The 22,862-nt window shown below is 42.5% G+C and overlaps 5 protein-coding genes across 7 annotated transcripts; 4 read left to right on the top strand and 1 right to left on the bottom strand.

The window, feature by feature from the left end:
• Positions 1–219: 219 nt before the first annotated feature.
• Positions 220–3,516, top strand: LOC108049498 (arginyl-tRNA--protein transferase 1). 2 transcript variants are annotated; one of them, XM_017130697.1, is made up of 8 exons: positions 220–418; positions 488–922; positions 1,738–1,916; positions 2,311–2,460; positions 2,546–2,727; positions 2,787–2,950; positions 3,007–3,158; positions 3,223–3,516. In XM_017130697.1, exons 1-8 carry the CDS (start codon positions 334–336, stop codon positions 3,319–3,321), a joined length of 1,446 nt encoding a protein of 481 aa, XP_016986186.1. In that variant the 5' UTR covers positions 220–333; the 3' UTR covers positions 3,322–3,516. The 2 variants fall into 2 exon arrangements, with proteins under 2 accessions (XP_016986186.1, XP_016986185.1); XM_017130696.1 differs by lacking the exon at positions 2,311–2,460 and adding an exon at positions 2,113–2,265.
• A 301-nt stretch (positions 3,517–3,817) lies between these two features.
• On the top strand, positions 3,818–12,877 carry LOC108049499 (sialin). Of its 2 annotated transcripts, none has more exons than XM_017130699.2 (7): positions 3,818–3,897; positions 9,760–9,825; positions 10,147–10,301; positions 10,917–11,459; positions 11,954–12,233; positions 12,298–12,539; positions 12,605–12,877. In XM_017130699.2, exons 2-7 carry the CDS (start codon positions 9,807–9,809, stop codon positions 12,761–12,763), a joined length of 1,398 nt encoding a protein of 465 aa, XP_016986188.1. In that variant the 5' UTR covers positions 3,818–3,897; positions 9,760–9,806; the 3' UTR covers positions 12,764–12,877. The 2 variants fall into 2 exon arrangements, with proteins under 2 accessions (XP_016986188.1, XP_016986187.1); XM_017130698.1 differs by lacking the exon at positions 3,818–3,897 and adding an exon at positions 4,500–4,594.
• An 803-nt stretch (positions 12,878–13,680) lies between these two features.
• Positions 13,681–15,676, top strand: LOC108049455 (sodium channel protein Nach). The gene is made up of 5 exons (XM_017130629.1): positions 13,681–14,072; positions 14,132–14,868; positions 15,203–15,320; positions 15,373–15,482; positions 15,537–15,676. The coding sequence occupies exons 1-5, from the start codon at positions 13,681–13,683 to the stop codon at positions 15,674–15,676; spliced, it is 1,497 nt and encodes a 498-aa protein (XP_016986118.1).
• A 688-nt stretch (positions 15,677–16,364) lies between these two features.
• On the top strand, positions 16,365–18,934 carry LOC108049495 (2-hydroxyacyl-CoA lyase 1). Its single transcript, XM_017130694.2, has 4 exons — positions 16,365–16,558; positions 17,057–17,252; positions 17,317–18,556; positions 18,620–18,934. The coding sequence occupies exons 1-4, from the start codon at positions 16,508–16,510 to the stop codon at positions 18,837–18,839; spliced, it is 1,707 nt and encodes a 568-aa protein (XP_016986183.1). The 5' UTR covers positions 16,365–16,507; the 3' UTR covers positions 18,840–18,934.
• Positions 18,835–22,479, bottom strand: LOC108049494 (EF-hand domain-containing family member C2). The gene is made up of 5 exons (XM_017130693.2): positions 22,161–22,479; positions 21,555–22,108; positions 20,548–21,067; positions 19,962–20,483; positions 18,835–19,601 (listed from the first exon to the last, which is right to left on the bottom strand). Exons 1-5 carry the CDS (start codon positions 22,209–22,211, stop codon positions 18,951–18,953), a joined length of 2,298 nt encoding a protein of 765 aa, XP_016986182.1. The 5' UTR covers positions 22,212–22,479; the 3' UTR covers positions 18,835–18,950.
• Positions 22,480–22,862: the final 383 nt, after the last annotated feature.

Genomic DNA, 22,862 nt, shown 5'->3' with positions numbered 1-22,862 from the left:
TAATATTTTACTATAATTTTATTCCAGTGAAAAAAACTATTCTGAAATATTTCTTAAATATCTTAACAGGATGCTTAACATAACCCATTTTCTTAACTGAGTCTTTATCATTTGAAATGCACTTATAGTGTAGTGGAAACAGGCAGTAACTCGATTTAGGTATCCCTAAAATTTTTTGGCATAGTCCGATACCATGGTATCTTCCAACCCGCGATCACTGGTCACACTGAACATATAAAAAATTTCGCAATAGCGGCGGCTCGGTTCTTAATTAATTCATCGCAACTAAATCCACTATGATTGCACTCTGATCGGCGTCGGAAGATCGGAATAATGAGTGTCAGCATTGTGCAGTACTACGGGAGACAGGAGTCCAAATGCGGCTACTGCGCCGGCAAAAACTGCAGCCTGTCGCACGGTAAGAATATGAAAATACAGGTGCATTGGTGGTTCGCATAATTAATCGCTCATTCGTCACGTGTGACAGGTATGCACGCCTATCGGCTGGACAGCCAGGACTACCAGGACCTCATCGATCGCGGCTGGCGACGCTGCGGCAACTACTGCTACAAGTTCCGCAACCATGAGACCTGCTGTCCCTGCTACACCATCAAGTGCGACGGGCTGCAGTTCAAGCTGTCCAAATCGAACAAGCGCATTCTGCGCCGCATGAATCGTTTTTTGCGCGATGGCAAGCGGGACTCCAAACCGGAAGGCGGCGACGGTGAGGGGGATCCAGATGGCGATGAAGTCACAGGGTCTGGCGAGGCTACCGCCAGCGAACCGCAGCCCCAGCTGCCCGATAAGAGTCCGGCGGTTATCAATGTGGACCAGGTTGCATCACTGGCACGGGCTCAGAAAAAGCCCACCAAGCAGGCTCCTGCTCCAACGGCTGAGGCCCCAACGCTGGGCTCCAATAAATGTGGGTATATACAGCAAGTCGCTCTTATTCGTATTCCCTTGAGATTGAAGATGTGAAATGTTGATTACAAACACCACTGAAAACTCACTGAGCAAGACATTTACGACCTTGTAGAGTATTTTAGACCAAAAAAAAAACTTAACAGTGAAGTAATATATCGGAATGATTTGTTTTCAACTTAACATTTTTTTAAATATTATTTTGTCTTGTTATTTCATCAGAATGATAATATTTGATAAAATTTTGTGCGTACATATTTAGCAATCTAATTTAAATCAAAGTAGAAAATAATTTTAAACTAATTACAGAAAACAACCTGAAAAAAAAAAGAATAATTTTTTAGCTTCATTATTGGACAACGAAAGAAAATATTGCCTTAGATTTTGCTCAAATCGGCAATTCATAGGTTGGCCAGAAAAACAACTTCCGTTCTCTGACCCGAGTGTAAGATTCCGTTTTTTGCCGCAATCTTAAAAACGAAAAATTTAACCAAATCGAGCTTATCTCTTCCCGAGATCTAGGGAAGGGGTTGAAATATACAAATAAGCAAATAATGAGGGTGATACAGTAATTAATTATATGTAAATTTCAAATGAATTTTATTTTAAGAGATAGCTGTGTCACTCCCGATATTTATATGGGAGCCTAAAAATGTTTCATAATGACAATTTTAATTTAGCGAATATCGGGATACTCTACGATCCCTATTTAGGTATTTTTAGGCTTTCTAATAATAACAACTACTTCTATTATCTGCAAGGGTAATACAAATTTATAGATTTCTTGTTATTAAATGTTTGATTAATTTTCAATAGCTGCAGCACCGATCTCAAATGCGCCGCGCAAGAAGGCCAAGCAAATGCGATTGGAGCGCAGGCAAGCCAAACTGGGAGACTCTGCCTCGACCTCTACCTCAACGAAATCGCTTTCCCAGGAAAAGAGCCTACGCGACTTCTTGTCGTCCGACAGCGAGACTAACAAACACCAGTTGAAGGTAAGTGCGGATAGACGTAGATATACAATTCATGTTTTGGTAAGACCGATTGCAAAGCTCAGCTGGCTAGCGTGTCCCTTTGTTATTATACGTTTATTCTGTGTACCGTCCCTTTGTGTTTTCTGTGTCAAACCCCCAAGTACGAGTCTCCCTCTACATGTAGACACACTGTCTTGTGCTGTTTGTGTTCTTGCAGATCGTTTTGGTCGCTTCCTCAGACACACAGCGTACTTGTGCCGATGCAGTGATCGCTTTGTATCGCAAATATCAAGTAACCATTCACAACGATAACCCCGCACGCCTCACCCTAGCTAGTATGCAGCGGTTCTTGGTCAAATCACCCCTTAAGGTAATTATAAATGCCAATTTACCTTACCAAAAAATTTATTCGCAGCTACGATTGGTGCACGTCTACGACGAGGAATTTAACCGGACCTTGACTGCAAGCTTTGCGCTCTACAAAAAATATCAGATCTCGATTCACAACGATCCGCCCAAAAATGAGAACGCCTACAAGAATCACCTGCAGTTGACGCCCATGAAGGTTTCCCTACTTCTAGTGTTTTTTGATCTGCACATATAAGATTATCAGTTTTTACTTTATCTCGAATTGATCTCTTTTATTACAGAATGAAAAACCTAGCGATGGACCCGAAATGGGCTATGGATCCTTTCATCAGCAATATTGGCTGGACGATAAGTTGATTGCCGTGGGTGTGATTGATATTCTGCCCGCGTGTGTAAGCTCTGTTTACTTCTTTTACGATCCGGATTACAGTTTTCTATCGCTGGGCACATATGGTTCTCTTAGGTAACAACCGATTGCAACATATTGATTGAAACACAACTTTATTGCTGACATCCTTTCAGGGAAATTGACTTGGTGCAGACGATCGCCGAGCATGTGCCTGCCTTAAAGTATTACTACATGGGCTTCTACATACACTCCTGCCCAAAAATGCGCTACAAGGGCAAGTTGTCCGCCTCATTTTTGCTGTGCCCAGAGACTTATGAGTGGTTTCCGCTCACCGATGGTAAATTATACGATTATATTTCCATAATCTTTTCTAATTAGAATCACTTTTTTTAGCCATACGCTCTAAGCTAGATGAAGAAAAATACCAACGCTTAAACTTAGATCCTGCTGCTAGGGATGTGAATGAATTTTTAATGGAGCATTTGGATGAAGTTATGCTGCTATTGGATTCCAAAACATGCGCAGATTACAAGCGTTATGTGCAGGTATGTCCACCACTGCATATAAAAGAGAACTAGTTCAAAACATAAATTTTTATTTTTTTGACAGCTGCGTGGCCCAGACAACGATGTCGATACGATTATTGAGTATAGTAAGCTCGTAGGAAAAGTCTGTGCCCACCGCATGCTATATGTGAATATGCTGTGAAAGATGTAAACTGAAATAATTGAATTTGTTTAGATTCTCTGTTTAAAATCTTAGTCAAGTAGAGTTTGTAATTGAAATTATTTTGATTGTTTATATTACGTTCGCGTTAGCAAAGATGTACTAAAATAATTCTGCAACATGTTGAAATTAAATAAGTTTTAATAAGGCTGCCATCCAATGGTCCTGCACCTAAAATAATATCAATTTTTGCGGCTTATAAAAAAGATTATTTACAGCAGATTACCCACTTTGTTGGCATGTAAGCGAAAAGATGCTTGTCATTAATACATATTCCGAAAAGCTGACAGTTTCCACTCATAATCGCTGCTTATCTGAAACAGGCAGCCAAACGCATCAATTTAGCTTTATGGGGCTGGCAACATACACATTCTGTGTTGGTACAAGTCGGATAACCGCTGGAGATAAAGCCCATTATATGGCACACACACCGTGAGATAGTTGGCCAGGAAGCTAAATGTCGCCATATTGTCAAGATGTGCTGAGCAGCTGAAAGTCTCGGATGTGTTTCGATTCAAATTCCCAACTGCGCTTACTCTGGAAATAAAGTTATCCAAGGTGAGGAGTGTGAAAAGTTATTTGCGGGTATAGGTGAATATTTAATAATAAATAAACTTAAGTCAATACCGTGGCTTCTGCGCTTCTGTGGCTTTTCACTGTCATTTGCCAAGTGCGCTAATTAAACAAAATTATAAAACCAGTGAAACGGTCAAGTGAATTTTCGTAACACGTGTTTTATAGGGGTGTTTTTGAAAAAAATTAAGTTCACTACTGGTTTTTGGCAAAATAAATATACTCTAGCATTCGCTTGGTTGAATATGTCCAAATAATTAGCAATGCGAAAATATGGGATCATATTTTTGAATTATTAGTCACCGTGTTTATTGATTTACATTTTAGCACGATTTTGTGATTTTTTTGTTAAAAAATTTCTCAGGTTTTTTGTTTCAGGAATCGCATGCGATATTTGGCACGCTATCAGAAAGCGTTAAAAAGCCAATCGTCAGTCGACGGTGAGCTTCAACCGTCAACAACAATTTAAACAATTTTTAACCGTTTTGCGCTGCCCAGTCGCTGCTGCTGTTGCTGTTGCCGCTGAAACTGACTGCGACTGCGGCAGGTGGAAGTTTTGCTTAAAATCGTCGCCCAAGTATATATGCCATTGGCAGTAGCCGATTTAGCTTCATTCGCCGCGCGACGTTCTCAGCAGTTCGATTCGGCCGGCGAGCTGCCAAATAAGTAGCAACCATATAAAGTGAGTTCGGTGCAACCTAGCCATTATTTCGGGGCTCTCAACGGGAAAGTCCAGTTTTTTCGAATATTTTGGAAAATATCTGCAGCTGCATTTCGAGCGTAGTATTTGGCGCCACAACTCCATCCGATATTTTTTCGGGGGCTGTGGTAAAATTCCATGCAAAATTTGTGCCACGAAGAAGTACGAGACGAAAACATAAACAGAGATAACCCGAGATGATGACTTTGAGTGTTTTGTGATCGCGAATGCTTTTGGTGCTAAAAGTGCGGTTCATTGCTAACTTTCCGTAACAAATCAATGAGAAACTTCTAGCGAGACAGGCCCCCTTAGATCTACTTCTCAAGACTATGTTTAGAAATAGAAAAAGGGTCATTCCGATTTTCATTTTCGAATATTTGCATTAAATTGGGTTGGATAGAAATTGGAACTTTTCTTTGGCTGGTATCATCTTTAGGAAAATGTTAACGTAATATTATTTTCTGCAATATTTCAAAGAGAGAAATTCCAAATTGTTTTACATTTGTTCAAAACATTCGAAAGTAAAAGCCAGAACAGGCCGTTATTATGTTTTGACTGGCGCTTATTTCGGCTTCGACCGATTTTTATTGCAGTTACCGAAAAAATTTGCATTTCAAATAATAACTGGTTTCGTTATTTCGATTCATTGAACCGCGACCACTATTCGAAACAATTTCAATTTGTTTTGTTTCTCGCTTTCGGACAAGTGATCCGTGGGTTCCGCTAATTCCAGGCCTTGGCAACAACCCGGGAAGCTATAATCCCAAGTTATTGCAATGAACAGACTAAGGATTTGTGACTTTGGACCGACAGAGGGGTTGATTGAAAGAAGTATCTGGGTTAATGTACAGGTTTGGGTCTTCGCAAAATATTCACACACGCTTTTGATTTATGCAACGATATTCGGATTTTCGATCCGTTTGCCCAACACAACTTATGTACATATTTTTGAATCGTGAAAATATGAATAGCACGGGTAAATATTTGACACTCGTGATTTTTATTAACATGTGCGTGCAATTTTCGCAATTGTCGCATTGATTTCGGATTATTCAATCCACCGAATAAATGGTCAGGTATTTACAATCATTATAGAGTGTATATCAAATTTTCATGCGCCACGTAATTTTCCGAAATTTAATTATAACGTGCAAAAATGCAAAAACACAAATTATATGATTTCAATGGGAATTGGTGCAAAATGGCAGTTCGCCCGAGTGAAGCTATGAGAACCAAAAATGAGCAAAAACAATGATCTACAACAATAACTGTCGACTAACTGGGTTCATTACCGGTCTTGATTTGTTTGCCAGTTACGCTTGATTGCCGCCGTCTAAATAATTTGCAGAGTTCTATGCCGAAACACATACCATAGACCCGAAACCGAACCCAAATCAAACAAAACAAATAAGTGACAACAAATGAGACTTAAATGGGTGCTGGTACTGGAGGATCCCAAGAAAAAGAGGGAAGGGAGCTGCCAACCAACCCAAAACCATGTCAAGTGGGTTACCAAGTCTTATGTAAATGGAACGCGTGCTGTGAATATCCAACGTTTTTGCCTCATCTTCGGATTCCAACTGGGGCCCGTGGGCCACCTATATATAATACCCGTATTGATCCTCCCAAATGATTGTAAATCAAATCATTTATCGCGGCAATACTTATTACCACAGTCCACCAACAGGGTCCACTGCGATTGCGGCTAATTGACGATTAACCTGACTCTAACGACATCGTTTACAAGCTGATGGCTAAATTATCACGACCATGCCCATGCGCCATATTCGACTACATTTTATCATTTTATAACACCACTTTATGGCCTATAAATTGTCGAGCTGATTTTATGGAGTCAATGGCAACGATGTTGATAAAAGCGTAACGCTGCAGATTAGAGACAAAGAGGCTGGCGCTAGCTTTATTTCCTCATATAACCAAAAAGGGTAAAACCGAAAAAAACAATAACCTGCTTTTGCCCTAAAGTAATTTGTTTAGGCTTTCAGAACTTGCACAATGCTTTTGGGTTATCGGCAGGCAGATCGCGAATTAGCTGTAACAATCCCTGCAATTAGGGGTTCACTAACTTACTATTAGCCGAAGGTCATTAGCTGCGTTCTTTGATCTTCGCTCAAAGGTATAATTAAAAAATTTCAATTCACGTATTGCGAATCAATAATTCCAATCTAGTGCCCAAAATATGTTCCGTTCCTATTGTTTGCCAAAATTAGTTTTCCCGAATCAATCTACGGGTATTCACATCCAAGTCACGTCAACAAACCAGAATCATTGCGATTCCGTGTGGGTCAAAGTGGTAGATTGCTTTTAGGTTTTCTTCTTTTTTTCTCTAAGATACAGTTATCTAGTCGTAGGATACGATATGATATATATGGAGCTTCTATATTTGGAATGAGAAATTATTTTTACTGCCGAATGCCTGCATCTATGTGTATATTACCGGGATCGCGCTGCTGTTAAAGATAAGATGACGTTAACTTAAATTGCAATTTCTCGGTTCCATTCAGAAAATTGATTGCCTGATGTTGAGATTAGTTATCACGCCGTGTATAGGAAAACCTAAAATTTATGAGCCCCTCCAATAATCGTATTTAATGATTTAAGGGGACAATTCAAACGGCGTTGAGTAGGGGAAGTCGTGGTCCGTTTTTTTTTTGGGCACCAATATTTTGTGTTTTGGCCGGATATATAGGGCAATAATCAAGCAATCCAACAAGTGTTCCCCCATAATTCATAGCGCTCTTTATATGCCAGCACCTTTATGTACATAAGCTGAAAAGCTTTCGCGCAAACATTTCTTTTGTGCAACGAAATGCAGCGGAGGCAGCTGTTTAATAAAAAATGTTTCGATTAGCAGAACATGGTTTCGGAACGTCGAGTTCTAAGCAATACTATTGCAAAAATGGATCCCACGGATTTTTATAGATCGGATGATTAGAAAATGAGGGTAGCATGCCGCCGGGCAATTACCATATATACCCGCTCAGCTTCCTCGATTGTGGCCTTTAGCGAAACTTCGACACTTTGATGGCACGATCGGCGGCGGTTATAGTGGCATTTGATTTAGTTATGTATTTTGTTTTGGGCCGTAACTCAATTTGCCTAAACGGAGACACTCACGTGCCGGCCGTAAAGTGCCAAGTGGGACGTGCTCATAATACATGACAAGTGGATTGCACGCAGATACCGCCGAAAGCACTTTCGAATGATACGGTTTTAGTGGTTGTTACCCAAATGTCGGAAATTCAGGTTTAGTTCTAGTCTATTTAGACCTCTACACGTGCAGTTGCGATTATCGAATTTGTTGCTATAGTTATAGTAACATCTCCATGCAGTTAAACGGCTATCACTTTTAGATTGCAACTATAATGAATGTTGAGTAGAACTGAATTACTAAAAAGTGTTACCTTTTTACTAATGCATATACATCAATTTTTAGAGATACTTCAATTTTGTGAAACAAATGATTATAAACTGTTTTAAAAAATGTCAATGACTATTTGTCATTTAAAATTTATAACTTTTTAAAGGCCCTTTTTGAGACAAACATTTTAAGAGTCAAAAACCAAATGTATTATGACAGCTTAACTTAAACCAGACGTTAAGTTATTGAAAGAAATATATTCCGAATTTTATTTTAAATGGTAAATGTTTGTTGGCCAAATTGTGATAAAACAAGAAAGGAAAGCTAACTTCGGGCGGAGCCGAAGTTGATATACCCTTGCAGAATACTCTATAATTATATTCTCCAAAATTATTCCTATGATGCATTCTTAATACTCATAAAAAATCCAAACTTCCAAACTTTAAAAACACCAAAGTTATGGCATTTCCGATCAATCAGTTATATGGCAGCTATAGGATATAGTCGGCCGATCCTTATGAAATTTGGTAGGTCGGATTGATTGGCCAAATATAAAACCCATAGAAAATCCCAACTTTCTAACTTTACAAACACCAAAGTTATGGCATTTCCGATCAATCAGTTATATGGCAGCTATAGGATATAGTCGGCCGATCCTAATGAAATTTGGTAGGTCGGATTGATTGGCCAAATATAAAACCCATAGAAAATCCCAACTTTCTAACTTTACAAACACCAAAGTTATGGCATTTCCGATCAATCAGTTATATGGCAGCTATAGGATATAGTCGGCCGATCCTTATGAAATTTGGTAGGTCGGATTGATTGGCCAAATATAAAACCCATAGAAAATCCCAACTTCCTAACATTACAAAAACGAAAGTTATGGCATTTCCGATCAATCAGTTATATGGCAGCTATAGGATATAGTTGGCCGATCCCGGCCGTTCCGACTTATATACTGCGTGCAAAGGAAAGAAGGGTGTGTGCAAAGTTTCAATTCGATAGCTTTAAAACTGAGAGACTAGTTTGCGTAGAAACAGACAGACGGACAGACGGACAGACAGACGGACAGACGGACAGACGGACAGACGGACAGACGGACAGACGGACATGGCTATATCAACTCAGGAGGTGATCCTGATCAAGAATATATATACTTTATAGGGTCGGAGATGCCTCCTTCACTGCGTTGCACACTTTTGACCAAAATTATAATACCCTCTGCAAGGGTATAAAAAGACAAGTTAAGTTCTAGTGTGCCTGCTGTTGGAACAACTGAAATATCTGATCATGTATCTAGATGCAAGCGTTTTGTTTTTTGATTAATTTTAGTTTGGTGTTTCAGACCGCATAATAACCATTAAAGATTTATTGGTTTTCGGAAAAAAAGGTAACGCTGTCCGGACACTAAATTAGTTTATTTTTAAACTTAATAAAATCAATTATTCAAAAAAAGCAGCTTAAGTTTATGGCTTTTTTATACAAACACGCTTATAAACTTTTACTTTGAGTTCCGATCAACACCGGGTTTCCAAACATAACCGAGACCGACCATTTAAATGTAAATTTATTAAAATTAATAGACATCTTTGACATCAGGTGTTGCCGAAAATAGCCGAGGGTGACTCGGCAACTCCTAATAACTCATTTAAATTATGCGGCTACAATTTCGGCAAATGCCTCGGGGAGTACCCCCGAATGCGTTAAGTGATCTGCATAAAATAAAAGTCTTGCTAACAGCTTCCTGTTGTTGTCGTTTCAGCTGACACCTGACGCGAGGCACCCGGAGTCATAATAAAAGCCGCCGAAATGGCCTTCATGCCGTGCTGTAAGTATCCAAATATTCAAATAATAATATATTGCCACACGCTCGAAATCGCCCCAAGCACACGAGTCATCAGCGAAAAATGTCTCATCAATAACACCTCACGTGATCTTCGATCGGCGAAGTGAAGTCCCCCAATTTGTATCGATCGCAAATATTGAAATTCGCGCATGCGCAGTCCATTAGAGATCTGTGACCCGCCCCAAAACGGGAATAGAGATCTTTTCCGATCCGCTAATTGCCCTAATGTGCTGCGAGGGGCCTGTACTATCGAAAATTGAATAACGATCTGTCACAATAACCAATATTTGCTGTCGTTCGCAGTTTATGTGCCCAAGCGGATCAACCTGGCGATCATGCTCTTCATGGCCTGCCTTCTCAGCTATATGATGCGCGTGAATCTCTCGATCAACATCATCGCCATGGTGGAGGACACGAGCAGCCACGACAATGGAACGGAAGTCGAGGCCCTGCCCAATGTGAGTTTTCCAAGATTTCCTTAATGAAATGATTATAGAGTTCAATAGGCACTGAAAAAAGTTTTATTCATTTCAATTCACTCTCTCATTTTTTAAACTTTTTTTTAAGCTAAAGGATAGTTTTGTATAGTGCTGATCTAAAATATAATTTCCTAACATAGCAATTCAAGTTTTATGTGATAAAACATGAATAATTGACATCCCTGCATCCTAACATTAAAAAGAAAGTTGTTAATAAATAATTTGATAATTTGGTCGGAATCTCAATGTCATGTTAATTTTTGCCATTGAGTTAAATAGCTTTTTTGGAAACTTTGGTTTTCTCAATGTCATGTTTAGGTTAAGTGACAGAAAACTCGTAACTAGAGGCCATTCGTGTAAAAAAAAGAGTCTATAAAAAGTTTTCGTTTAAAAAATGAACATCACATGGCGAATTTGTGTTTCCCAAAAATTAGACTTCAGGTTAACTTGACAAGTTAACTCTGACAAGTTAACCTTAACCTGATATTGAGAAATGGGCCCTAATTAAGGTACCAAACCGTATTTCTAGTAAAATAATTGAATTTGATTTATTCCGAAGATGGATATCATTATATTAACAATTGTATATTGCAGTATGGACCTCGTTATAACTGGACGCAATCGGATCAAGCCCTTCTTTTAGGTGCCTATTTCTATGGATATATGATCACTTCCTTGCCCGCCGGCACTTTGGCTGAAATGCTAGGAGCTCGAAATGTGGCAGGATATAGTTGTTTGGTGGCCGGAATCCTTACGGCTCTGACTCCGGCGGCTGCTGCCTGGGACAAGTATGCGGTGTTCGCCGTCCGGTTCCTGATCGGATTCCTCAACGGCGTGGTGTATCCGTGTTGCCACAGCCTGGTGTCCAAGTGGTCACCTCCGGACGAGAAGGGCAAGTTTGTGGCCTCGCTGATGGGCGGAACCTTTGGCACTGTCATCACGTGGCCCATCAGCGGAGTGATCATCGAGAATCTGGGCTGGGACTGGGCCTTCTACATTGTGGGCATATTCGTGCTGATTGTGGTGGCCATATGGTTCTACCTGGTGGCAGATACTCCGGCTCAGCACAGCACGATCAGTCTCAAGGAGCGGGAATACATCGAGAACAGCTTGGGCAGCACTCTAAGCAACAAGAAGGTAAGTTAAGCAGCTAAGCTAAAATATAATTATTTCATTAAATATCTTCCCCATTCTTGGAATTAAAATTAGCCAACCATTTCTAAATTATTATGTTTATTTCTATGATTTTGGATTAGATCCGAATTCGACTTATTACGGTCGTAGTAAAACCTTGTATGACTCATGTCGCGGTGTTTTTATAAAAACAATTAGAGCTTTTCCATTAATTCTGATAAATCTTTTGAATGGTCTAATTTTATTGATAAGCTTGGCAAAACACAAACACAATGGTCAAATTAAAATATAAACAAGATAGAACGCTATTGTCTCTTTGATATACAAAATACTTTGCTTAAAACTTAAATATGGTCATTATTCTGATTGGAGCGCTTTTATAATAACAGCGTTAATACAAAATAGCTTTGGCTATAAACTTTGAAAGGTTTTTTAAATAACAAAACATTGAGTACTAAGAAATATTTTTTCAATACTTTATTATTGTACTTTTGCAGAAGTGGCCCCCATACAAAGAGCTGATCCTGTCACTGCCCTTCTGGTCGCTTATGTTGCTCCACTACGGCAGCATGTGGGGTCTGTTCTTCCTGATCACAGCCACGCCCAAGTTCTTGAGCGAGGTCCTGGGCTTCAACCTCTCCTCCGCCGGCGTTTTGTCCAGTCTGCCACATGTGGCACGTCTGCTCTGTGCCTTTGGATTCGGTGCTGTGGCGGATTGGATTCGTCGCCGGGGCTGGTGGTCCGTAACCAAGATGCGCAAGGCCTTCTGTCTGCCCTGTAAGTTGATTTAGATCATTAGAAAATAAAGTATTTTATATATTTATTATTTAATCATGATCAGCTCACATCTTGCCCGGAGTAATGCTGATTATCCTGGCCTACTTCGGTCGCGATCCATATGTTTGTGTGGCCATTATGACCATCTCGCTGGGCTTCAACGGTGCTGCCACTGCTTCAAACTTGGCCAATTCGCAGGATTTGGCCCCCAACTATGCGGGCACGTTGTACGGAATCATCAACTGCATTGGCACCACTCCGGGAATATTCTCGCCCCTGATTGTGGCAGCCTTTACAAAGAACGAGGTATGTGGACACCACCTCTTAAAATACTTTATCAAAATTAATCCTCAATTTTCCATTACCCATAGAACACGATCGATCAGTGGCACTGGATCTTCATTATTGGAGCCGCTGCCTATATATTGCCCGCCCTGTTTTTCTGGGTATTTGGATCGGGAAAGATCCAGAAGTGGAACGAGGTGCAGACCACCGAGTCTCGCGAGGATATTGTCAACACAAAGTTGTAGTTTGTGCCCTGACAATCACCTGTGATGTTGTATCTTTAGTATTATGCCATAACTACGATGTGTACTTGTTTATGGAGAGTCCTATTAAAGCTTTAGCCGTGTATTTATTATTAATGATAATGGTTTCATTTAACGCACGTGAGTTCTGACTCACGAGTCAGGTGAGGTCGAAACCAGTTCGTCTTAGATTGGCACAACGACCTTAGCCTGGTTTGGGGGGAAACACTTTGGCGAACAGGTTGCGGCTCTTTGCAGAACTTCGTTCGATTAGGCACTCATGCAAAAAACGGAATTGACACTCATAATTAGTCAAATGCTAATCAAATTTGAGGACATTTCTCTACCCAATAAATTCCCATTTTTAATTACGAATTAACGTCATACCTATACGAGTTTTTAGTGGGTTATGAGTGAAGTCAACGCCGCGGCAAATATTAGGTGCGAAAATTCACATTAAATTCAAAATTATAATGGGTTACTCACAGACATTGTGTGAAATCAGAAAATAGCTAATAATGGGCTTTCGTTTTCAGAAATAAAAAATATTATTTGTCAAGATTTTTAATTTTTAATAAATAAATAGAAAATAAAATTTGTATACATATTTGTTTCAGTTTAATTGTATTACTCATACGTGCAGGTGAAATTAGGATAACACTTTTAACATATTTAAACGGCTATTCATTTTCATGTATTTAACATCTACTGGCAAGTTTTCAAGTTAAAGTTTATTGATCGACTGCTAAACTTTTATAGTTTTTAGATTACCACTAATGCTCACAACAAATTAGATACTTTCCCGAGACAAGTTAGCCACTTAAACAGCCCATAATTAGCACCCAAACTTTCAGCCATTAAGGACACTATTCTTGCCTATAAAAGCCTGCGCATTGAGTGTCACCACAACTCAGTACGCAATGATAGAACCAGGAAGGTGGCCATCACCAGGCAAAAGGACCTCCGAGTCCAGCAGCAGCAGGAAGAAGGGAAAGGAGCCAAGTTTATGGAAGGACACCATTCTAGCCACTTTTTGGGAATACACGGAACGAACAAAGTTGAGCGGCATGTGGCTGATGCGCCGCAATCGCACCCACGGCCTGTCCAGGTTCATCTGGTCCTCGGTTCTGCTGCAGCTGCTCCTGCTGAGCATCTACCTCACCCTGTTGCTCTGGCTCAAGTTCTACTCCTACCCCATCCTGAACACCATTTCCAATGACCTCTCCATCACGGACGTTGCCTTTCCGGGCGTGACCATTTGCAGTCCAAAGGTGGTCAACTCTGAGCGGGTCGATCGTTATGTGAAGACGCTGTGAGTAGCTTAAAAATATTGCCCGGGAATCCAATCAAAAGGAGGAGTTTCTATTACAGAAAGATTCCCAAGGAGTACGACATCGCAGAGGTGATCGCCGGTTTTGACTTCCTCAACGCATTCACCGACCAGAGTTTCGAGCCTCCAGCTCATGACAGCTATCGGGCAACGGATGCCGTCCTCCGGCTTAACAATGTGTCCACCTGGGAGGCGGCGATGGCCGTGAGTCCGGGATGCTACGACTTTGTGAAGCGCTGCTTCTGGGGCCACACGGAGTTCCAGTGCAACCAGAGCCACGAGTACCTGTCGTTTATTCCGACGACGGCGTATTTGGGTCCCTGTTGCTCCTTCAACTACAATCCGCGCAACGCCAGTTTTGTGCCCTTCTCGGCCAACATCTTTGGCATGGACGGCGGCCTGACCTTTGTGGGTGCGGAGGGCAGTGAGCGCAACCTGAACACCGGCCTCATCGTCCTGGTGCACCATCCGATGGATTACGTTACGGAGTCGGCCGCCTCGGTCACAATCACGGCGCGATCAGAGAGCTTTGTGGAGGTCTCGCCCACGGTGCAGAGTTCTTCGGCGGAGGTCTTGGAGCTCTCGGAACGGAAGAGGGACTGCCTCATCTCGGACGACTTGCAGCTGAGGAGCTATCGCCAGGCAGCCTGCCTGCTCGCCTGCCAGACACAGGCCATTGTCCAGAAGTGCGGTTGCCATCCGTATCTGCTGCCCATCGTGGGCAACAAGTTCAAGGAGTGCAACCTAAACGACACCTTCTGCTACGCGGAGAACTATGGTGGGTGATATTAAATTCTCTATGATGGTTTATTCATTTTATTTTAATGGATGTTATGTAAACATAAAAATGAAAGGTATTTATTTCATATTTATATTTACATATTATACCTTCGCGAATTCTTCAACTTTAAATCCTTTTTTAGTAAGCCCATTAAAAAGGTATAAATGCTTTCATAATTTCGTGTTACAAAGGAACAGTCAGGATAAACTTTTGTATGACCATTAAACCACTATATTTTATACTATCGTATTTATGTTTCTGCATTATTTTTAGTGATTCTCAACATAACTACATATAATTAAATAAACCAACTAGATTTTCCTTTCCACAGACAACTTTAAGAGCGTGCGATGTGACCAGTGCCTGCCCAATTGCTACGATGTAACCTACTCCACGCTCTCCTACAGAACGGATCTCAACCAGCACAGGTTCTCAGTGAGCCGATACTAGTGAGTAATAAATACGTTATGTGACCCCTTCGGCTAAATCCATATCCAACAGCTCGCAGGAGCTGCTCAACAATGATAGCTTCGTACTACGAGTCTATCTGGCCAAGCAAGTCGTCCCAGTCATCCGGAAAGTGACAGTTATGTCTTGGGTTGGATTACTATGTGAGTTGAGGTATCTTTTTTTATTATAGAGGAATTAACAAAGGTCATTTTCAGCGGATTTGGGTGGTATTTTCAACCTCTGCCTAGGATTAAGCATGATTTCTGTGGTCGAGTTTTTTTATTACTGCACTTATCGCTTGTACATCAATTATCAACTGCAGAAGGCTCAGCTACCTAGAAAGGCGTGGCAATAGATCGTATAATGTTTCTATGCTATATAATATTCCTTTGTCTTAAAGAATCATACTTCTAAAAATGTGAATAAATGTGCAGGTTTCGAAATCGACTATCTGTTTTTGTTTTGTCTGAAAATTTTTTCAAGATATCCTTAATTTACTCGATTGGAAAGATTGCGAGCTTAAAATCATAAGCACGATTCGTTATTCAAGGAATTAAAAAATCAACCAATCTATTTTATAGAATATAAAGCATAGAAAATAACTGGGTTAAATTTGTCTTTGAGAAAATTTAAAAGGTCGCGGCAAAGTCGAAGTCAAATTTATCGATAAAAGGGTTGTCGTTAATATTTCTTTGTTAGTACTTTTAATGAACGGTCGCACCTTTAATTTATTGAATTTATTTTTAATTACGGCCACTAGAGGGGAAGCAACATTAGATAAAAAAAAGAAACAAATAAGAAAAACTTTTGTTTTAGGAAAAAAATTAAATAATAAATTATTTTCATATGTGATACATACGATTTTTTTATAATTTAAAAAAATGTAAATGTAACCTAAAATGTTATTTAAATTTGTAAAAAACTCTTCGAATATTTAAATATAAGTTTTAATTGTAGCTTAAAATATTATTTAATTTACAAGAAGAACGGTCGCACTGCCTGAATACATCGATAGTTGCAGCAATCGATGTTCGCGAAAAGAGAAACCATCGATGCATCGATAGCGGTCACCGCTTCTGTTGGACTCTATATTTTAATTTGTTTAACAAATTCTTAGGCCAGTACGCAAGGTAAAGCGGCGGCGCAAATAACTTATTTATAACAATTACCACAAACAGCGCGCAAAATGGCCGAGGTTGAAGCCGTGCAGATAATTGCCGAGTCATTGAAGCAACAGGTAAGAGGATCACCTGGTCGTCCGTCCGTCTGTCTGTCCGACATTTTGGCAATGCAGTTATATATGCACATGCACTGCCGAAATTGTCTATGTCTTACATTTCGGGGGCCGTGGAATCTGCATAGCTGGCGAGAACAATGGAGTGGTCTCTTATCTCGATACACCTGTTTGTTGTGCAAAGTTCAAAAACACTTGGTAGTGGTCGTCGCAGCACCTCCCCGATTACTCCCGTTCATAAAAGACGGAACAGATTTGATAAAGACCGTGTTCCAAAGGTTTGGTACCACGACCCAAACACCCTTGTGCTTGCAGCGGCGATTATCGCCAGGGGGCAGATTAAAATCAATAAAACTTTAACCGGATTCCGGGGCAAATCACTTAAGAACGTGTTTGCACATTGGTTAATGATTCGGTCTATAAATTCACGGAGCTTGAATTTTTGATTGATGGCTAAATGGTTGGTCTAAATACCCCTTCGTTATCTCTAATTCCGAACAGGGCGTGGAGTATGTCTTTGGCATCATCGGCATCCCCGTCATCGAGCTGTCCATGGCCTTCCAGGCCGCCGGACTGAAGTACATCGGAATGCGGAACGAGCAGGCCGCCTGCTACGCGGCCCAGGCGATTGGCTATCTGACTGGAAAGCCCGGTGTTTGCCTGGTGGTTTCCGGACCCGGACTGCTCCATGTAACAGGTATGACTTTGGATATAATGGACATCTACCTCCATTTGCTAATCCAACTCCATTTGCCAACCAGGTGGCATGGCCAATGCCCAGGTCAACTGCTGGCCGCTGATTGTCATCGGCGGAGCCACCAACCAGGATCACGAAGGCATCGGCGGCTTCCAGGAGTGCCCGCAGGTGGAGCTGTCGCGTCCGTACTGCAAGTACGCCGCTCGTCCGGCCACCGCCGCCCTCATTCCGCTGCACGTGGAGAAGGCGGTGCGTTACGCCACCTACGGACGGCCTGGAGTCGCCTACCTGGACTTCCCCGGCAATATCCTTCAGTCGAAGGCACAGGAGGCCCGCATCTACAAGGCACTGGCGCATCCTGCTCCCCCCCTTGCCTATCCCCCGCATGATGATGTGATCCGGGCCGCCAAGCTGCTGCGCCAGGCCAAGCGACCGCTGGTAATCATAGGAAAGGGCTCCGCCTACGCCCATGCCGAGAACACCCTGCGGCACTTCATTGAGAACACCAACCTTCCCTTCTTGCCCACCCCGATGGGCAAGGGCGTGGTCTCCGACACGGCCCCGCAGTGCGTCTCCTCGGCCCGTACTCTGGCCCTGCAGAAGGCCGATGTTGTGCTGCTCCTGGGCGCTCGCCTCAACTGGATCCTTCACTTCGGAAAGGCTCCGCGCTACGACAAGGACGTCAAGTTCATCCAGGTGGACATCAACCCCGAGGAGCTGCACAACTCTGTGGTGGCCTCGGTGGCCATCCAGGCGGACATCCGCCCCTTCGCAGAGCAATTGTTCGAGCAGATGAACGCTGTGAATTTCCGTTTTGGCTACGAGCAGGATTGGTGGAAGCAGTTGGCCATCAAGTGCAAGCAAAACCGCGACACCGTTCAGAAGATGTCGCTGAACACGGAGACGCCGCTCAACTACTACGCTGTGTTCCACCATTTGCGTGAGCTGCTGCCCAAGGACACGATCATCGTCAGCGAGGGAGCTAATACCATGGACATTGGTCGCTCCATGCTGCTGAACGAGCAGCCCCGTCATCGCCTGGATGCCGGCACCTTTGGCACCATGGGAGTGGGTCCTGGATTCGCGGTGGCCGCTGCACTTTTCTGTCGCGACTTTGCGCCCGGAAAGCGAGTGCTGTGCGTGGAGGGTGACAGCGCCTTCGGATTCTCCGGCATGGAGATCGAAACCATGGTGCGGTACAAGCTGCCCGTGACCATTGTGATCGTGAACAACAACGGCATCTACGGCGGTTTCGACAAGGACACCTTCGAGGCCATTCGCAGTGAGGGCGATCTGACCCAAATGTAAGAACACGCGGCTTATCGGCTTATCTGGTTCAACTACTTACGGTTAATCTTATCTTGCAGCACACCACCCTCGGCGCTGGGCGTTCAGGTGCGCTACGAGGAGATGATGAAAATGTTCGGCATGCAGGGCTACTTCTGCACGGAGATCGACCAGCTGCAGGCGGCTGTCAAGGCGGCCAATCAACTTACGGACAGGCCGACCATCATCAACGTGGCCATCAGCCCGTCGTCTGATCGCAAGCCGCAGTCCTTCAACTGGCTCACCGAGTCAAAACTGTAGGATTACACTCTTCGCCTAGGTCTTAAGCACAAAGTTCACCATTCCGAAAGTTATATTGCCACGAATTTTTCTGTATATACATGCAATTTTTGATACGCCTCGCTTTACTTCTTAACTGTTGGCGCGCTTTAATTCTTCCTCTAGGCCGAGGTAGTCCAGGAACCAGGTGAAGTCAACAAGTCGGCCTTTGTGCAGGAACGGCAGTTTGGGGCACAGCTCGAAAGCGATGTTGAGAGGAGCAATGTCGGGCACCTGGTCGCTTCGCATGTTGAAGAAGGCCAAGAAGTCTCGCACCTCGATTTCATTTTGGCCGTTGCGCTGCAACACCATTAGGATGTCCTCCACAAGTTCCAGACTGAAAGGCAACCGGCAGCCTCGCAAAGTGGATCTCACCTGAGACTCGCTGATGTACGGTCTGCAGGCCGGATTGATGTGGCTCAGGTGATCGTTAAGCTGTTCCACGCCGTTCCACAAAGCTCGCTTCAGCTCCAATTGGGCGGCAGCCCGCACTCGATTTCTGTCGCAACTGGGGGGCATTGCCTGCTCAGCCGAGAAGTAGCGACACACGGTCACTATTTCGTGGTTGAGCAGGCACTCCTTGGACAGGTAAGACAGGAGAGTGGAGCGCAGTGTGTCAAAGCCCACGGTGGTGAAGTCCCCGAGGTCTCCATCCGACTTGCAGCACAACACAAACTGCTTGTAATCCGGTCGCACTGCATCGCGGATCTTCTGCATTATAAGCCGTATATCGGCTACTGGGAACTGAAAAAGAAACAAATATTTTTAGTTGAGATTTTTTAAATCATTATTAACCTTTCCGATCATGAACAACCCGAACAAAATCGACCGTAATTGCTTCTTTGATATTTAAAGTTTTTAAAATTAAAAGTGCATTTTTAAGTAGTTTTATGAGGATGAATAAAGCTTAGATAAAGTTTTTTATATATGAATGATTTTGACCTAAACATATCGAATGAAATGTATTTTTCTAAAAATCAAAAGAGGCAATTGTCTTATAGAATGAAGTAGTCTTTCTGCTTTGTAAATATCATCTTCAACAGATTGACATGTTTTTGAAAGAAAGAACTGCAAAACAGAGTGTTATTAATAAGATATGCTTACCTCGCTTGGATGCTGCTCCATGTACATTAGCGTAAACTCATCAGCCGAAACAATGTGAAAGATGTGATCCTTTAGAGTCATGGTGCGTCCTATGTAGAAGTCATTGGCTCTATAGTACTCAGGTCGCGAGGAACTGAACATATCCTGACCCGGCAGCGGAACACGCGCCTTTTTAAGGAACTCGCCGCCCAGGAAGCCCGAGTTCCTACGTGATGACTCATAGATCTGCACAGTATCATCGGCCAGGAAGTAGCTGATGACAAAATCTCGTTCTCCATTGTCTCGAATGGCAGAGATGAGTTTGGCTCCGAAGCGCAGGATACACCCATCGTATTTGAAGAGCTTCTTGAAGTCGGCTTGCGGTGGCTTGGGTTCAACTGTGATGCAGTTGCCCTCGGAATCCTCGTGGCTTCCCCAACCATTATAAGGTGGAAGGCGACGCGATCCCATGCCTCCTTGAGTGTACGGTCGAATATCACTACGCTCTGGAACCGGTTGAGAGCAAAACTCCTGGATTCCGTACTACAAAAGGATTTTTGAAGAAGATTCATAGTTATTATTTGTAATATTCCTCATTAGCACTCACCTTTTCTCTATAGTAACTCTGTGTGAACTGATCGCAGCCTGTGAGGACGACGGCCCGTCCAAAGACATTTAAAACGGCACCTATCTGCAGATCCTGGTCAGTGTAGTACAGCACCTGCTTCTGGCCCGTGTTCAACGGGTCGGCTACGTAACGCACATCACGCATACTGTTGCCCAGCACATTGAGCAGTGTCAAGGCGGTCTGTTGACCGGGCAGTGGGAGTCCCGAAAATTCCTTTGGAAGCTTGCCGCGTTTCAGGAAAGTGCTGGGTCCTTCACGCCCAGAATTCCGTGGGAACTTCTCCTTTATGTCAATAGTGTCATCGGCGAGATAATAGCAAATCTCTAGCTTCCGCACATCGCCAAACTCGCTGCGGTCATTCCAATACCCCTGAAATTTAAGCACTCGTCTGTCGAACTCCAAAAACTGGGCGAACGAATGCTTTTTGGGCAGAGCCGAGGAACAGGAGTTAGCTGTCTGCTTTAAACCGGAACGTTTTCTGATTTCCGTTGTTGGATCACTAAGAAAAAGGATTCAAGGATTGGAATAAATACAGTAATACAGTATGTTAAGTAAGATTGTAAACTGACGATGAAAGATTATTACTTCTTAAAAAGACGTTCTCTAAGAACAACTTTAATATATAGTGAAACAAAGCAAAATATATATTTTTGCTGATAAAAGCTAGTTTGATTTATAGAAAAATTACCTTTCTCACGTATTGGCATACCAATAACACAATAAATTTTTAAATTGACTTGTAGGAATGTCTATAGGTTGCAAAACAAATCACGTACAGATGTACGAATGCAGTTAAGTGAATCTAACTTACTCAGTAAATTATTTCAATGCTAAATGTTTTTGTAATCTATTTTATAGAAGGCTTTGAAATAATTGATATGTTTTTTAAATATGGTTGTCCTTATTCAGTGGTGAAGATGTTTCCCTATAAAGTAACTTATTCGAAGAACAAAGGAAGTTAATTGCATGAGGAATACGAATCTTACCATGGCTCCTGCTGGGCCTCGGGCACAAAGATGCCAGCTCTGTTTAGGAACTGTCGCGTGAACACATCACACCCGCTGATGTGGTAGACCCGATCAAAGATCTGGATGTCAGTGTCCACATTTAGGTCGAAGATGGAGATGAACTCGCGGTCGGTGGGTGGTGCTTTCGGGATTCGCTGGCGGTGGACCAGGCAACCCTGCGGAATGCCGGAGTTCTCCACCTTCGGCTCGGTGACCTGCATGGTGCCGTCCTCCAGGTAAAAGTAGATCTTCACCTTGCGCACCTGGTAGGGGGCGTGGTAGATCTCGGTCAGGTTCTCCTTGAAGTAGGCGCTGAAGCAGAGCACCTGCTTGTCGTAGGCCAGCCAGGGTGGCAGCTTGGTGGTGGCCTTCGGGGCCCACAGGCTGTTGATCTGGGCGGGCACGGGCGGACACTTCGGGTCGGCCACAATGCCATTGGGCTCCACCAGTTCCGGTTCCCGGCGGTCGGATAGCATCTGGATGCCCTGGTAGTGCATCAGTGTCTGTTGCCGCGGATGGCGACGCTTTCCACGCTATTAACATGTCTCAGTTTAATAATTATGCATACCCCAAGTTACCACTTACATCGTAGAATTGTGCACCTGGCAGCATGGGCATTCCCGGTAGTCGCATCATTGTCACGGATAATTTTGTACACTTTTGGATATTCCAAAATTGAATTTTGTTGCCAATTCCTTTGCCAAATTGTTTGTGGTGGTTACATTTGTCTCGAAGGCAAAATCAATTCTGTGGCAGTTAACGCCACGCAGCAGAATTCTGGACTGGTCGAGTGTTTCGACATTTCCGCTGCTATTCGATAAATGGAACAAACGGAACTATGGCAATGCCACCTTCGCCATGGCAGCCCGAAAAGTCAACTGGCCAACAAGCGAACTAACTAACTGCAACTGGTAGTGGTTTCCAAGGAGAGTTTTGGGCAGCCTCTACTTTCACAGAGCCATGTCTTTATTGTGTTAGAAATTTACTCACATTGTGATTAAATTCTTTTATGACTAAGCCATGATTGTTTTTGTCTAAATTAAGTTATTAGAGGAGTCAATGACCATAGTAGCAAGTACTCATTATTTTAAATAAATAAATATATTGTATACGCGGCTTAGGTAAAAAGAAAATACAAATTACATTAGACCAGTACAAAAGTAAACCGGATTTTAATTTTGTTTTTGAAATTTTGCCATTATCATGACCATATCACAATTTAAAGCCAAATAAATTCAACTCCAACACTTACCAATGTTGTTCGTATTTCGATTTCTTCTCTAAAAC

This window comes from Drosophila rhopaloa, unplaced genomic scaffold (assembly GCF_018152115.1).
Source record: "Drosophila rhopaloa isolate 14029-0021.01 unplaced genomic scaffold, ASM1815211v1 contig_115, whole genome shotgun sequence".
Lineage (NCBI taxonomy): Eukaryota > Metazoa > Arthropoda > Insecta > Diptera > Drosophilidae > Drosophila > Drosophila rhopaloa.
This window is presented reverse-complemented; position numbering and strand designations above follow the sequence as displayed.

What these genes read in the sequence shown, in the direction of transcription:
- LOC108049498 (XM_017130696.1), top strand. Translation starts at nt 334, where the DNA reads ATGAGTGTCAGCATTGTGCAGTACTACGGGAGACAGGAGTCCAAATGC. An exon ending in AAACTGCAGCCTGTCGCACG is followed by an intron (nt 419 to 487) that starts GTAAGAATATGA and finishes CACGTGTGACAG; the next exon opens with GTATGCACGCCTATCGGCTG. An exon ending in AACGCTGGGCTCCAATAAAT is followed by an intron (nt 923 to 1,737) that starts GTGGGTATATAC and finishes AATTTTCAATAG; the next exon opens with CTGCAGCACCGATCTCAAAT.
- LOC108049499 (XM_017130699.2), top strand. An exon ending in AAGTCGAGGCCCTGCCCAAT is followed by an intron (nt 10,302 to 10,916) that starts GTGAGTTTTCCA and finishes TGTATATTGCAG; the next exon opens with TATGGACCTCGTTATAACTG. An exon ending in GCACTCTAAGCAACAAGAAG is followed by an intron (nt 11,460 to 11,953) that starts GTAAGTTAAGCA and finishes GTACTTTTGCAG; the next exon opens with AAGTGGCCCCCATACAAAGA.
- LOC108049455 (XM_017130629.1), top strand. Translation starts at nt 13,681, where the DNA reads ATGATAGAACCAGGAAGGTGGCCATCACCAGGCAAAAGGACCTCCGAG. An exon ending in GATCGTTATGTGAAGACGCT is followed by an intron (nt 14,073 to 14,131) that starts GTGAGTAGCTTA and finishes TTTCTATTACAG; the next exon opens with AAAGATTCCCAAGGAGTACG. An exon ending in TTCTCAGTGAGCCGATACTA is followed by an intron (nt 15,321 to 15,372) that starts GTGAGTAATAAA and finishes CATATCCAACAG; the next exon opens with CTCGCAGGAGCTGCTCAACA.
- LOC108049495 (XM_017130694.2), top strand. Translation starts at nt 16,508, where the DNA reads ATGGCCGAGGTTGAAGCCGTGCAGATAATTGCCGAGTCATTGAAGCAA. An exon ending in CCGAGTCATTGAAGCAACAG is followed by an intron (nt 16,559 to 17,056) that starts GTAAGAGGATCA and finishes AATTCCGAACAG; the next exon opens with GGCGTGGAGTATGTCTTTGG. An exon ending in GAGGGCGATCTGACCCAAAT is followed by an intron (nt 18,557 to 18,619) that starts GTAAGAACACGC and finishes CTTATCTTGCAG; the next exon opens with CACACCACCCTCGGCGCTGG.
- LOC108049494 (XM_017130693.2), bottom strand. Translation starts at nt 22,211, where the DNA reads ATGATGCGACTACCGGGAATGCCCATGCTGCCAGGTGCACAATTCTAC. An exon ending in GAGGCCCAGCAGGAGCCATG is followed by an intron (nt 21,068 to 21,554) that starts GTAAGATTCGTA and finishes CCTTTTTCTTAG; the next exon opens with TGATCCAACAACGGAAATCA. An exon ending in TGGAGCAGCATCCAAGCGAG is followed by an intron (nt 19,602 to 19,961) that starts GTAAGCATATCT and finishes TTTCTTTTTCAG; the next exon opens with TTCCCAGTAGCCGATATACG.